The sequence below is a fragment of the Berghia stephanieae genome, chromosome 15 (genome assembly GCF_034508935.2).
Source record: "Berghia stephanieae isolate SIO BIC M18660-M18661 chromosome 15, UCSD_Bste_1.3, whole genome shotgun sequence".
Lineage (NCBI taxonomy): Eukaryota > Metazoa > Mollusca > Gastropoda > Nudibranchia > Aeolidiidae > Berghia > Berghia stephanieae.
In genome coordinates this window covers 11,368,903-11,383,934 of record NC_088374.1, presented here as the reverse complement: position 1 = coordinate 11,383,934, position 15,032 = coordinate 11,368,903, and the positions used below count along the sequence as shown (strand labels likewise).

The 15,032-nt window shown below is 36.4% G+C and overlaps 1 protein-coding gene across 1 annotated transcript in view; it reads right to left on the bottom strand.

Moving 5' to 3' along the window:
* Positions 1–1,378: 1,378 nt before the first annotated feature.
* The window catches only part of LOC144960370 (uncharacterized), a 49,158-nt gene continuing 35,504 nt past the window's right edge, over positions 1,379–15,032 (bottom strand). Inside the window, exons 4-9 of the mRNA XM_078893453.1 lie at positions 14,685–14,731; positions 11,705–11,780; positions 10,511–10,572; positions 6,112–6,214; positions 3,113–3,159; positions 1,379–1,522 (exon numbers count right to left, since the gene is read on the bottom strand). Coding sequence (XP_078749579.1) covers positions 1,379–1,522; positions 3,113–3,159; positions 6,112–6,214; positions 10,511–10,572; positions 11,705–11,780; positions 14,685–14,731 — 479 coding nt within the window. The remainder of the gene's footprint in view (positions 1,523–3,112; positions 3,160–6,111; positions 6,215–10,510; positions 10,573–11,704; positions 11,781–14,684; positions 14,732–15,032) is intronic.

Here is a 15,032-nt window from a genome sequence, read left to right as displayed (position 1 = left end):
ATTTCTACACATTATATAATAATATAATATATTATATATACAGTGCGGCTATGTGGTCTAGTGGTATGACAGTCGCTTTCGGATCGGAAGGTCCTGGGTTCGAGCCTCGCGCTCGGCGCATAAATATTGAGTCCTTGGAAAAGGCTCTTTACTCACATTCTCTAACCGTACTCAGGTGTCAAATGAGTACCTGGCCGTTAACAGCGCTGTCTTTGTCCGAAAAATTGCAAAATCGCCTATCAGGCGTCATGTCCCGTCCTATATGTTAAATGCTGCTGTTGGTCAGTGATCCCTTGTAAAGCGCTTTGAGCACATTTAGTGGACATTGCGCTATATAAAGCTCAATTTTTAAAATAAATTTTATAACATACATCATCATCAGTTATGCCAGATTAGCTCTTTCATGAATGGCAAGAAATTCATTTAATTAATATGCTCTAGAGGAACGCCAGTCGCCTTTGGATCTGAGGGTCCAAGGTTCGAGTCCCGCCCGCTCTGAGTTATTAAAAAGTCCCCATATCAAACACTCTAACTTTGCGCCACCCAGAGCGGGACGCAGGGACTCGAACCAGGGACCTACCGGACCACAAAGCTGATGCTCCGTGAAAATAGTGACAACGACCAGGCGCAATGTCCTGTTTCTGTCCCGTTAGAGGAAAACCGAATCCTGTCGTTAATGGGTTTAGCATGGACGTGTGTGTGTGTGTGTGAGTGAGTGTGTGTTGTGAGTGAGTGTGTGTTGTGAGGGGTGAGTGGGGTAAGTTTTTAACACGCAGTCTGTATTTACAGTCAGTGAACCAGTTTAAATCAGGGTCTGTATTCAAGTAAAACAGTCGCTTTATACTTGATAATGGATGGGAGGTTAATACACTACCGCTGTTTACCCATTTCTTTCTTTCTTGTCTTAATTTGCAAACCACCTCTGGTGAATTGTCGTCGCGAATGTAGGCGTGTCGGTGTTTTACATTTCAGGATAAATAACAATGTGAAATTGAATATAAGCTTCAATTTAATATACGAAAATATATAAAATGGTCGTTTTGGGTTTCCCCTTCATCCTGTTTTGTTGATAAAGGGGAAACCCGAAACGTCCATTTTTATCTGTTTTCGTATATTAAATTAAAGCCTTCATTCAATTTCACATTGTTTATTTATTTCTTCGAGCTTTGAGCAGCAACATTTACATGACATTTCAGGCTGCATTTATGTGCTATAGTAATTTCCACTCTCCCGTTAGAGTAAAACCGGATTCCGTCTTTAAGGGGGGTTTAGCGTAGGTGTGCCATAGGTGGATTTCCTCACCTAGCCCATTGTGTAGTGTGTATTGTAAGGGGTGAGTGGGATCGTTTTTAACACACACAGTGTGTATTTACAGCGGTTAGTAAGTGAGCCAGTTTAAATCAGGGTCTGGATTCAAGAAAGGCAGTCGCCTTATGCATACTTGATAATGGGAGGTTGCCCGTTGTTTACCAATTTGCATTCTCCCGATACAGTAAAATCGGATTCCGTCATTAAGGGGTTTCTGAGGAGTTGTCAGGTGACGGAAGAGACCAGAATTCACTGCAAGACTTACTCGTTCGAACATCGGCCCTAGTGGTTGTCTTTATCCTTCAATTACACAACACCCTAAACCAGAGTGCTATCTTTTACCAGTTCATTTTAGGCCAACCCAGTCAGGATTCTCTCTCGTTCACGACCTCACGTGCGGTTTGTGTGGTTTGAAGTGTGGGCTAACAAAGGAGAAACACTGTGCACACGTACCACAAAATCATCTGAGGCTCCAAATGAGCATGATAAATGACTTCTTCCTCTCGATATGGGTGACAAACTAAGTGAAAGTATGTTTCATTTTGGCAATTGCCTAGAAATAAACATTTTAATTCAATTGAATTGAATTGAATTGTTTGTGTGTGTGTGTGTGTGTGTGGGGGGGGGGGGGGGAATCGAATCGATGGATGGATGGATGGATGGTTTGACAAATGGATGGATGGGTGGGTGGATGGATGGATGGATGGATGGATGGATGGATGGATGGGTGGGTGGGTGGATGGATGGATGGATGGATGGATGGATGGGTGGATGGATGGATGGATGGATAGACGGATGGGGATAGACGGATGGTTTGACAAATGGATAGAAAGGCCGGCAAATGAATGAATGAATGCATGAATAAATGCATGAATGAATGAATGAATGACTGAATGAATGAATGAAAGCATGAATGAATGAATGAATTAATAAATGCACATTGGTATAGTAAAATAAACCATTGATAACAAATACAAGTGGACATCCTCACGATAAGGCTTGAAAATAAAAAGAGGAGCAGTTTGAAAAAAAAAAGAAAAAAAGATAGATATGAGATTAACAGGATGGACCCCCCCCCCCCCCCCCCCCCCCCACACACACACAACCCTCCAAAAATTTATTTAAAAAAAAAAGTTAGATAGGGCCTACTGTTTTGATAGATTGACCGATTCTCATTAACAAAATAAACAACAAAAATAAAGTTTAAAAAAAAAAAAAAATTAATAATCAAATTTTTAAAAACCCATTAAATCTGTATTTTATTTAATAAATTAAATAACGTCTTTTGCAAGGAAAAATACGAACAAATCTTAGCTAAAAATTTTTTTTTATTAATTTACAGCAATTCAAAACTAGAAGAAAATTAGTTGTATCTTTTCTTTATTCTTTATGTCTCCTTCCATCTTTTTATTTATTTTTTCTTCTCTCTCTCTCTCTCTCCTTCCATCTTTTTATTTATTTTTTCTTCTCTCTCTCTCTCTCTCTCTCTCTCTCTCTCTCTCTCTCTCTCTGTCATATTAATTTCTTTCCTCTAAGATTTTGAGTTTTGGATATAATGAATTAATTTGACACTCCAAACTGTACATACATATATATATATTTAAACCACTGTTCCATCTTAAAATTGTGAAATTTGCGTGTGCTCGGCGAATTCTGGGTCCACCCCGAGACAGATATATATAATATAAACACATACAAGGAGAAGGACAACTATATATCGATAGCATGTCAAGAACCGTCCTATCACTGTATGATTATTTTGAGATAGTCCAAAATGAAAAATCAAAAATCAAAAAAGACTTACAGAGCCTCCTTTTCTTTGATCGTCTGAAAACTTTTTCTGTAATTTTGCTGTGGAAGTCAAAATGAAATTATTATCACCAATACAAAATTACAATGACAAAGTAAAAGACAACGAATTGAACTCTCTCTCTCTCTTCTCATTTAACTGCCCCCTGCCTCTCTCTAATTTTACCACCCCCAGTATTTCTGTCTCTCATTGTTACCCCCCCCCCTCTCTCTACTCTCTCTCTCTCTCTCTCTCTCTCTCTCTCTCTCTCTCTCTCTCTCTCACGAATAAGGGACAGAATCAATTTTGTTTTTGTTTTTAAGGGTTTTACGGCGTTTGCAACACATTTAGGTCATATCAGCGCCAGTAAAAAGGAAGGAAATGGGATAGTAAAAAATTACAATTAAAGCACACAAGACAAAGGGGAATTGGTTCAAATACGAGGGCTCTTTCATAATTAACCGAAAAATGCCTGTAAAATCCGCGTTTTTTATGCTATCAACAAAATTCTTGCACGTGTTCATGCCTTGACTCGTCCTTCATTTCTCTACGTAACAGCCAAGTCTGTCGACACACTTCTGCCAAAACCGCACCATGGAATAGATACCCTCTCGGAAGAAATTTCCGTCGAGGTTTTCTAGCCATTTCCGCACATGGTCAACAAGCTCTTCATCGACATCAAAGCGCTTTCCTGCCAGCTCACGTTTCAGTGGCCCAAAGAGGTGATAATCAGATGGTGCGAGGTCTGGACTGTGTGGTGGGTGTGGCAAAATCTCCCATCCATATTTCTCTAGCCAACCTTGCGTCACCACTCGTGCTGTGTGGGGTGTAGCGTTGTCGTGTTCCCTGTAGATGTCCAATCTTTGTTCTTTATGATTGTCTGTCAATTACTTAGGAACCCATCTTGCGCTGGCTTTTCTGTAGCCAAGTTCATCAAATACAATTCTATGGGCAGAAGTTTCCGAAATTTCAAGACTGCTTGCGATTTCATGAAGTTTCAACCTCCTGTCTTGACGAATAAGCTCATCAACTTGCTTCACATTGTCTTCTGACGTCGCAGTTATCGAACGCCCTCTCCCTTCCCTGTCTGTAAGTCGGAATGGCCGGCTTCAAACAAATTACACCAGTGATAGACCTGTGTACGGCTTATAACATGCTCACCATATACACTCTGAAGTTCTTTATGAATTTCGGTAGGATTCAGACTTTTGGCATTCAAAAAACGTATGACAGCTCTGATTTCCTCCTTTGACCAAGTTTCAAGGTGGGCCGCCATCTTTAAAATCGTCTAGAAATTCGTTGTGCAAAATGATGCACTTCATAATTTCTGGGAATATCCGTAAGGAAATAAGAAATATGTCGTTTACAGAATTAAAAAATCTCCACTGGTTGCTGAGCAATGGGCATTTTTCGGTTATTTCTGAAAGAGCCCTCGTAGGAAACAGATGTATATTCCAAGAGCACACTATCAAAGTACTTAGTTTGAGATCACCTAAAAGTCTCATCCACACACATGCACAAGTCCCCACCAAGAGGAATACACTCAAATGTTTTACAAATCATGTATAATATTAAGAAAGCAATACAGTGCATACAGATTTACAACAAAGAAAAAAATATCATCTCCCAAAACTAACTATGTATTTGACTGTTTCCCTCTCAGCCAGGGTATCCGGCCAGGGTCAGGACAAAACCAAGTAATCTCATTCCAAGACAAAGACAGAAAGCAAGTTGGAAAACAGATATAGGGGGATAGAAGACAGAGTAAGGGCCTCCCTACTCACTATGGTAGGGACAGAATCTGTGGTAAACGCATCCACTTAATACTAAATACAGACCTGCCAACCCTCCATATTCCAAAAGTGAAATCAGAAGGTCAGAAAATAGGAATTTGAGATTCTTAAAAATTGGAATCTCTTAACAATGGATGATTCTGTATCAAAATGACCACCAACTTTGCCAGCTAACACACAAAGACAGTATTCCGGCACAGCTGGCTGGCAAGACTACATATTATCACATTGTATCTATGAGGTAATGGAATGGGGAAGGGGGGAAAAGAGTACAATTAATTTTCCTACTTAGCTCCCTTTTGGCAATCATTAAAAGAAAAATTCACATTTAACCCTCTCCTTACAACCTGCAACAAAATCGTCACATTTGTTACGACACGATATACATTTTTTCTTACTCAGATTTATTTTGTACATCACAATGATCTTTGTTTAATTCGTAAGAACATAAAGTTATTTTGTAGAGAGCTTGTTTGAGTTTTTTTTTTAAAATATGTTTTCTGTTGGGTAAGCCTGCCATTTTGGGAAAATACTGATAATGATCGGTGAGGAGAGAGTTAACCCCCACTACCGTTCAAACCCCCACTACCGTTCAAACCCCCACTACCGTTCAAACCCCCACTACCGTTCAATTCTTACTATCATCATCATTAATTGTTGAAAATCAGAATTTTAGAGACAATGCCGGAATTGTGGAAAAGGAAGAGTGAAAATAGGAATGATTCCCCCAAAAGCAGATGGGTTGGCAGCTATGCTTAACATGGGGCAGGATTTTTGTTTGTTTTGTTTGTTTGTTGCTTTAGGTCTCTTCCAACACAATTGAGGTTATATGAGAGACCGCTGAAACAAAAAAACAAGCAATCTAACAAAAATAGTACAAATGTAAATCAAAATCATAACCTACAGATATCATAAGCTAAATTATAAATAACCAAGAACAAACAGGCAGAAGATTTACAGAAAAAAAAATATCCCCTGTCAAAAATACAATCACAAACCAAAGAAGCAGGATAGGCTAGTAAAGAGAAGAAGAAACGACATCACTATCGGATCGTACACCCATGCGAACATCATAGGTATATGATTCAAGGGTGATGCTCCCATCCAACCACCCGCGAAAATAGGAATGATTCCGCCAAAAGCAGAAGGGTTGGCAGCTATGCTTAACATGGGGCAGGATTGATCCCCATCCAGTTTGATCCTTCGTGGAAGCTCACTCACCTCTATCTTCTCCAGGCCGCTTGCCGTAGGCTGAATAGTAAGGAGGGCAGGTGGTCTTGCCGCCTACCATGGCGTCTGGTGAAACGGAGTTACCCATCATACCCTGAGTGGAGGAAGGATATATAAAAATTATGAAAAAATAAAGAAGAGGGTAATCCGGCAATTGATATGTAGGGTATAACTTTGGTCATCAAACAATTCGGCAGGATAGGGCAGGAGAGGCTGTGTGTGTTCTCTTTTTGTATTTGGTTGGGATAAATAACAGTATATGTCAATTCATTTTTCAATTCTGATAAGTTTGGAGCTACGGTGTGAATAAATAAAAACTAACTAAATTAATAAATTAATCAAATTTTTAAAAAATGAATAAATAAATTAACTCACTCAACCCTAACCCCAACTATATCCGTAGTTTACCCGGGTTACTTTTACCCTATGCCTATTTACTAAATTTTTCTGAGACAAATTATAGGCGTGTATCAAAGCTAATGTTTTTAGTTTTACATGTTTATAGTAGTTGAATAAAACTATCTATGTATATGCTCATTTTTAAAACACTTTTTCCAATTTTGATACATAACAAAAATCTTTAGGATTCAGTGAGTTAATCAAAATATGTTTAATGAATAAATAAATTAATCAAAATTTTTAAATAAATAAACAGAATGTTATTGGATCAACTGATTTTTTGGGAGGGTTTTTTTCTCCTATTTTTCTTTCTTGCTTTGTCTGACACCTTTCATACACACTTGTTCAGATTTTTAAAAATGGACTTAAGAAGGAGTTTTGGAAAAACCAGCCTCCAATAATGATAACCTATATGATTGTATTGTAATGTATTGTATGGCTAGGAGTCTTACTGGTAGAGAGAATCAATGAGAGGAGAGGACACGAGAACAATTGCCTTTCTTATCATTGACACCTGATGCTCCCTTTCTATCTCGGTAACGGTTTTATTTTTTACCCCTTAACGAGAAAAAAAAAATGACATTCCCAGAGCTGCCAAGCTTGAATATTTTCAGTGTCGTAAATGTCATGATAATTTTTTATTTTTTTTTAAACCAAAAAAAAAAATAATAATAAAACAGTACAAAAGAATAAGAAAAGGAGATAGTAGAAAGAAAAAAAGATTAAAAACAAATATTATTTTAAAACACAAAAGAAAAGAAAGAAAACAAGGTGAGAAAGAGGAAAAAAGAAGAGAAAAGAAAAGAAAAGAAAAAGAGAAAAGAAAAGAAAAGAACAGGAGAAAAAAAGAAGAGAAGAGGTGACGAACAAAATACAGAGGAACCACACAAAATAAACATTCTTGAAATTAACACCACCTCTTGTTGGTCCCAAATTTTCTGGTCTGTATCTAAACGTGCTCGACTGATAATGAATGGATAACGTCAACCTTGCTTAAAGTGAACCAATCTTTCAACCACGTGTGATCCACTGGTAATGAATGGATAATGTGAACCAATCTTTCAACCACGTGTGCTCCACTGGTAATGAATGGATAAAGTGAACCAATCTTTCAACCACGTGTGATCCACTGGTAATGAATGGATAATGTGAACCAATCTTTCAACCAAGTATGCTCCAATGGTAATGAATGGATAAAGTCCACCTTGCTTAAAGTGAACCAATCTTTCTGATTCAGGTGTTGTTGGCTTTATAAGGAATCAACTGTATATCTTCTGTACAGTTGGCAGCTCTGCAAGTAACTTCCAACACTCCTGCTCCACCAACCCCCAACCAATACCCATACCGACCCTTCTTTTTCCAACCAACATCCCCCCCCCCCCCCCCCCCCCTAAATTATAATCATACGATAACCAGAAATATAGAATACCATCCTAATTAATAAAAGCCATTGGGGAATTTCCGATAACGGCGTCTGGTCTTTGCTTGGCTCGAGTGAATCAATTCCTGCCCCACTCCCTCCCCCCCCCCCCTCCAACTCCTACCCCTTCCCCATTATTCTTATAATTATGTATCTGTCTTTATCTTAGAAATTAATTGTCTAGATAATTGACAAAGTCTACCTACGAGCTGTGTTAATAAAGATGTGGTCAGAATCTACCTTAGAGATAACAAGCTACACAAAATATTATTTTCGTCGTTGGCGTAGAAAGGAAAAAGAAAAAAAAAAGAAAGGAAAAGAAATGAAAAGACAGAAGGAAAAATAATTGAATACATTAATGACAAAATTAATTGATCAACTAATTGACTAAAACAACAACCAAAACAGTAACAGCCATCTCAAGAGAGAGAGAGAGAGAGAGAGAGAGAGAGAGAGAGAGAGAGAGAGAGAGAGAGAGAGAGAGGGAGAGGGGGAGAGAGAGAGAGAGAGAGAGAGAGAGAGAGAGAGAGAGAGAGAGAGAGAGAGAGAGAGAGAGAGAGAGAGCAGGAGGTGGAGAGAAGGAGGAAGAAGAAGAACCAACAACAAAAAGAACTAAAGTGCCTGAAGTGGGGCTCGAACCCGGGACATTCTGGATCACAGTGCAATGTCTTAACCACTAGGCCACACTTTAAAATTTTTTGTTAGAAATAAAGAAGAAGAAATAGGAAAGAAACAAAAAAAAAACAATAAAGAAGAAGACAAAGGAAAGAAAAAAAAAAAACAATAAAGAAGAAGACAAAGGAAAAAAAAAAAAAAAAAAACAGCCTGTATTTTTTTTTTCTTCTTTCTGCTTTGTGTGGCATTGTTACAGACTTATTTCAGACTTCAGACACCATTTCAGACATCATGTTATGAATCATCTCTATAGAATGCTTATGAATTGACAGAGAGTGGAGAACAATTCAATCTCGGTCATAACACCAATCCAGTTCTGACTTTTTTTAAAAATGCATTTTTACAACTAATTCTCCAAAACATAGGTTATAAAAATACATCATGAAGCAGAAGGGGAGGGTGGGAGAATCTGAATTTGTCCAAATTTAGACTCTCCCATCGTCTCAAAACTTAGTTATCGCGGGAAGAATACGGACTCTCAAAAGTAAGTTATGTTATTGAAATGATTAGAAATATAAAATTAAGATTTTTGATTTAATGTTTTTTTTGGGGGTTCAATTTTTCAATGCAAGATGCTGTTTGCAATCTCCACCAAGACAAAGTGATATGACCCGCAAGTTTCATGTTTGTGGCTTTAACAAGTTTAGAATTGAGTTTTGGGTTTTTTTGCAATCTGTTGGGGTTTTGTTTTTTTCTCTTCACGATGACGAAGGAAATTAACCATAATTCCATGTCAGTGGCTTTAAATTCAAACTTGGAATAGGAATTTTGAGTTATTGTTTTTTTTGCAGTGCAAGAATATGTTGGGGTTTGTTTTTTCTCAATATGACAAAGGAAATCAACAATAAGTTTCATGCGAGTGACGTTAAATCCAAATGTGAAATATGAATTTAGAGTTGGATTTTTTTGGGGTTTTTTTTTTTGGCTTTTTGTTTCTTTTTTTTTTTTCTTTGCAATGCAAGAATCTGTTGGGGTTTTTATTATTTTATCCCCCACTATGACGAAGGAAATCAACCACAAGTTTCAAGTAAATTCAAATTTGAAAAAGGAAATTTAGAGTTTTTTGGGGTTTTTTTTTTTTTTTTTACAATGCAAGAAATATGTTGAGTTTCTTTTCTCCCCCATGACGAAGGAAATTAACAGCGAGTTTCACTTTTATAGCTTTAAATTCAATTAGAAATATAAATTTTCAGGGATTTTTGGGGTTATTTTTTTGGCAATACAAGAATCTGTTGGGTTTTTTTTCTCCATGATGAGGTGAAATTAACTACATGTTTCATGTTTGCAGCTTTGATTCATTTAGAAATACGAATTTCGAGATTATTTTTAGTGGCAATAATATAGTACACATTTAAGCTACTTTTTAAAATTACCAATTTGTGTTTAACAACACGTCACCTTAATTCATTTTTGCCACATGGTCTTCAAATTTTTAACGCGCAACTGTGATTTAAATTAAATACCATCTTTTAAATACACACACACAAGTTCGGACTAAAGGCCAAAGGTATGGCCTATCTCAATTTATCAAATTAATATATAAAGTGTTGCTATTGGTTCTTGGTTGTATATTTTTACATTTTTGTGCATTTGCATATATTATATATATATACATTGTCGCCACAAATTCTCCACTTTGTGTTTATACATTTTCATGCATGCCACGTCTGTAAACGAATTTCCATTTTTTTGGATGAATAAAGTATATCTTATCTTATCTTAAATCTATTAAATTAATGCTTTGAACATGTTTATACACTAGCTCTATACTAGCAACAAAACTTTGTGTTCAAGAAGTTTATTGAATTAAAGATCAATATACCATTGTCAAATAGGACCCAAACATTTCGTAGTTCTACGAATGAAATATTCGTTGTAGTCCATGATCAATCTTACCTGTGATGGCATTCCTTCCCTTGGAGGGTAACCAGTTCGTGCGTACATGTCTCCTCCTTTATCTGAAAGAAAAGGTGGAGGGGGTGAGAATATAATTACTACTATTATTATAATTATTATTATTATTATTATTATTATTATTATTATTATTATTATTATTATTATAATTATTATTATTATAATTATTATTATTATTACAGTTATTATTTAATATAACCGCCAGTATCCATAAATAGTGCTCAGAGGTGCATTACAATAGTTTTTTTGGTATCACACAAGTTCAATCATTCGACTATGAAATCACCACAACAGTCAAACACACACAGAATCACGAAAAGCAGAATGAAAAAGATTTGTTTTTAAATGCCGTTTGAAAAATGGTAAACTTTCACATTGTCAAGATTTAGGTGGTAAAGAATTCCATATGATTGGAGCTGAAAATGCAAAACCACGCTCAGCAAACTTTGTTCTTAGGATGTTTTTCTCCATAAGCGAACAAACAAAAGACTTAATATTTATAAAATGTTATAATGAGAGACATAATCAGTCGGATAGTGAGAAAGTTTTGAACTGAGATATTACCAAGTTTAGTTAGAAGGTCAATTCTTAGTTTAAAAATGAATTCTCATCATAAATGATTAAATCAACCCTTTTTGTACATCTTCGGGAAATATCAAAGCTTAATTTCAGTTCTAAATATTTTTTTAGACCTAGTCAAGTTGAAAAAGTATGAAATTTGAGAAAAGTTGCTAGATTCCTTTCCCATACATCAGACCAAATCTTCAATGAAAAATCACCCGATTTACTTCAAATAAAGATTTAAATGCTCTGGTAAGCATATTCTTTCAGAAAATGCAAAATTTTCATTATTTGAAGTAAATCGGGTGATTTTTTCATGAAGTTATGGTCAGATGTATGGGAAAGGTATCCAGCAACTTTTCTCAAATTTCATACTTTTTCAATTTGACTCGCTGCAAAAAATATTTAGAACTGAAATTAAGCTCCAAGTCAAATTTTTTTTCAGACAACGCTGTTAAAGGCTAGGTGCTCATTTTACACCTGAATATAGTGAGAGAATGTGAGTAAAGAGCCTTTTCCAAGTCAACTATGCGCCGAGCGAGGCTGGAACCCCAGGACCTTCCTATCCGAAAGCTAAGCGAATGTCATACCACTAGACCACATAGCCACACTCACCATCCCCGCCAGAGACTGGTCCCAGGAAATGGTCTATATGTTCTGGTCCATTGCCGTTGAAAGGTCTGCCGTCAAACTGCAGAGAGAGAGAGAGAGAGAGAGAGAGAAAAATAGTCATAATTATAGAAAAGAAATATTTTATTGATAAATTTACGAAATTTCGGCTCCAATTAAGAACTTCATGAGCATCTTTAAGTCCTTAAAACCTAATAAAAATGAAAATTGATACCATAATACATAATCTCAAGAATTTTAAAGTGTTGTTTAATCCTTCTGAGGGCAAATTGTTGATAAAAAAAAAAAATAGAAAAAAAACACTCAGGGTGTCTTAATGTGAGGCGTATTTTCCTCTTCTAAGTCGTGTATTTTTCTCTTCTAAGACAATGAATTAAAAAAAAACCCACAAAAGTAGTTCATCAGAGCCATTCGGCCCATGGAGCCGGAGTTTATCCCGATGTTTTGCAACAGAAAATGTAATAGACAATCCAAAAGTACTCAAATTATAAAATATAAATGTGTAAATATGTGCAGATTGTTTACAGACTAAAAAAAAGAGGGGGGTCAAATAATAATAATAGAGGACACAGGCCCAAGCAGTCTCAAAGCATAGCAAGGAATGGATGGATGTAACCTTGACAGGACCCATCTCCTAAAGGAAGACAAAATCCATCTCCTAAATTCTAAAGGAAGACAACATTCATCTCCTAAAGAAAGACAAAATCCATCTCCTAAAGGAAGACAAAATCCATCTCCTAAATTCTAAAGGAAGACAACATTCATCTCCTAAAGGAAGACAAAAGCCATCTCCTAAAGGAAGACAAAATCCATCTCCTAAATTCTAAAGGAAGACAACATTCATCTCCTAAAGGAAGACAAAATCCATCTCCTAAATTCTAAAGGAAGACAACATTATCTCCTAAAGGAAGACAAAATCCATCTCCTAAATTCTAAAGGAAGACAACATTCATCTCCTAAAGGAAGACAAAATCCATCTCCTAAATTCTAAAGGAAGACAACATTCATCTCCTAAAGGAAGACAAAAGTCATCTCCTAAAGGAAGAGAAAATCCATCTCCCAATTTTCTAAAGGAAGACAACATTCATCTCCTAAAGGAAGACAAAAGTCATCTCCTAAAGGAAGACAAAATCCATCTCCTAAATTCTAAAGGAAGACAAAATCTATCTCCTAAAGGAAGACAAAATCCATCTCCTAAAGGAAAACAAAATCCACCTCCTAAAATCTCCTCTAGGAACACAAAATCCATCTCTTGAAAAAAGACAAAATCCATCTCCTAATATATCTCCTTCAGGAAGACAACATCCATCTCCTAAAAGAAGACACAAGATCCATCTCCTAAAAGAAGACAAAATCCAACTCCTAAAGGAAGACAACATCCATCTCCTAAAGGAAGACAAAATCCATCTCCTAAATTCTAAAGGAAGACAACATTCATCTCCTAAAGAAAGACAAAATCCATCTCCTAAAGGAAGACAAAATCTATCTCCTAAATTCTAAAGGAAGACAACATTCATCTCCTAAAGGAAGACAAAAGCCATCTCCTAAAGGAAGACAAAATCCATCTCCTAAATTCTAAAGGAAGACAACATTCATCTCCTAAAGGAAGACAAAATCCATCTCCTAAATTCTAAAGGAACACAACATTCATCTCCTAAAGGAAGACAAAAGTCATCTCCTAAAGGAAGACAAAATCAATCTCCTAAATTCTAAAGGAAGACAAAATCTATCTCCTAAAGGAAGACAAAATCCATCTCCTAAAGGAAAACAAAATCCACCTCCTAAAATCTCCTCTAGGAACACAAAATCCATCTCTTGAAAAAAGACAAAATCCATCTCCTAATATATCTCCTTCAGGAAGACAACATCCATCTCCTAAAAGAAGACAAAATCCATCTCCATTATATCTCCTTCAGGAAGTCAACATCCATCTCCTAAAAGAAGACACAACATCCATCTCCTAAAAGAAGACAAAATCCATCTCCAATACATCTCCTTCAGGAAGTCAACATCCATCTCCTGAAAGAAGACAAAATCCATCTCCTTCAGGAAGACAACATCCATCTCCTAAAAGAAGACAAAATCCAACTTCTAAAGGAAGACAACATCCATCTCCTAAAAAAAGACAAAATCCATCCTAAAGGAAGACAACACCCATCTCCTAAAAGAAGACAAAATCCAACTCCTAAAAGGAAGACAACATCCATCTCCTAAAAAAAGACAAAATCCATCTCCTAAAGGAAGACAACATCCATCTCCTAAAAGAAGACAAAATCCAACTCCTAAAGGAAGTCAACATCCATCTCCTGAAAGAAGACAAAATCCATCTCCTTCAGGAAGACAACATCCATCTCCTAAAAGAAGACAAAATCCAACTTCTAAGGAAGACAACATCCATCTCCTAAAAAAAGACAAAATCCAACTCCTAAAGGAAGACAACATCCATCTCCTAAAAGAAGACAAAATCCAACTCCTAAAGGAAGACAACATCCATCTCCTAAAAGAAGACAAAATCCAACTCCTAAAGGAAGATAACATCCATCTCCTAAAAGAAGAAAAAATCCAACTCCTAAAGGAAGACATCCATCTCCTAAAAGAAGACAAAATCCATCTCCTTCAGGAAGACAACATCCATCTCCTAAAAGAAGACAAAATCCAACTTCTAAGGAAGACAACATCCATCTCCTAAAAAAAGACAAAATCCAACTCCTAAAGGAAGACAACATCCATCTCCTAAAAGAAGACAAAATCCAACTCCTAAAGGAAGACAACATCCATCTCCTAAAAGAAGACAAAATCCAACTCCTAAAGGAAGATAACATCCATCTCCTAAAAGAAGAAAAAATCCAACTCCTAAAGGAAGACAACATCCATCTCCTAAAAGAAGACAAAATCCAACTCCTAAAGGAAGACAACATCCATCTCCTATACCAAGTAGTAATAATTCATCAGGAGTACCACTCACCCTTCCTTCAAATCCAGACGGACTGTTGTTCCATGACTGCCCATCGCCTGTGGTTTGAAAAAAAAATTAATTAATTAATTATGAAATGAATCAATGAATCAATCAACACAAATAAACTGAAATTTTATCTGTGAAAGTTTATCATTAAAACAGGCAAATGTACTGCTTATATAATAATAATAATAATCTTTATTGTCCAAAATAAAAGGCATGTCATGTGAGGCAAACAATTCTCAAACAGTTTGGTTCACGGTATGAACATCAACACCCTATACAAATACAGAGACAGACATTGGTGCGGATGTGTGGTCTTGTGGTGGAGACATTTGCAATAGGACTAGCAGGTCC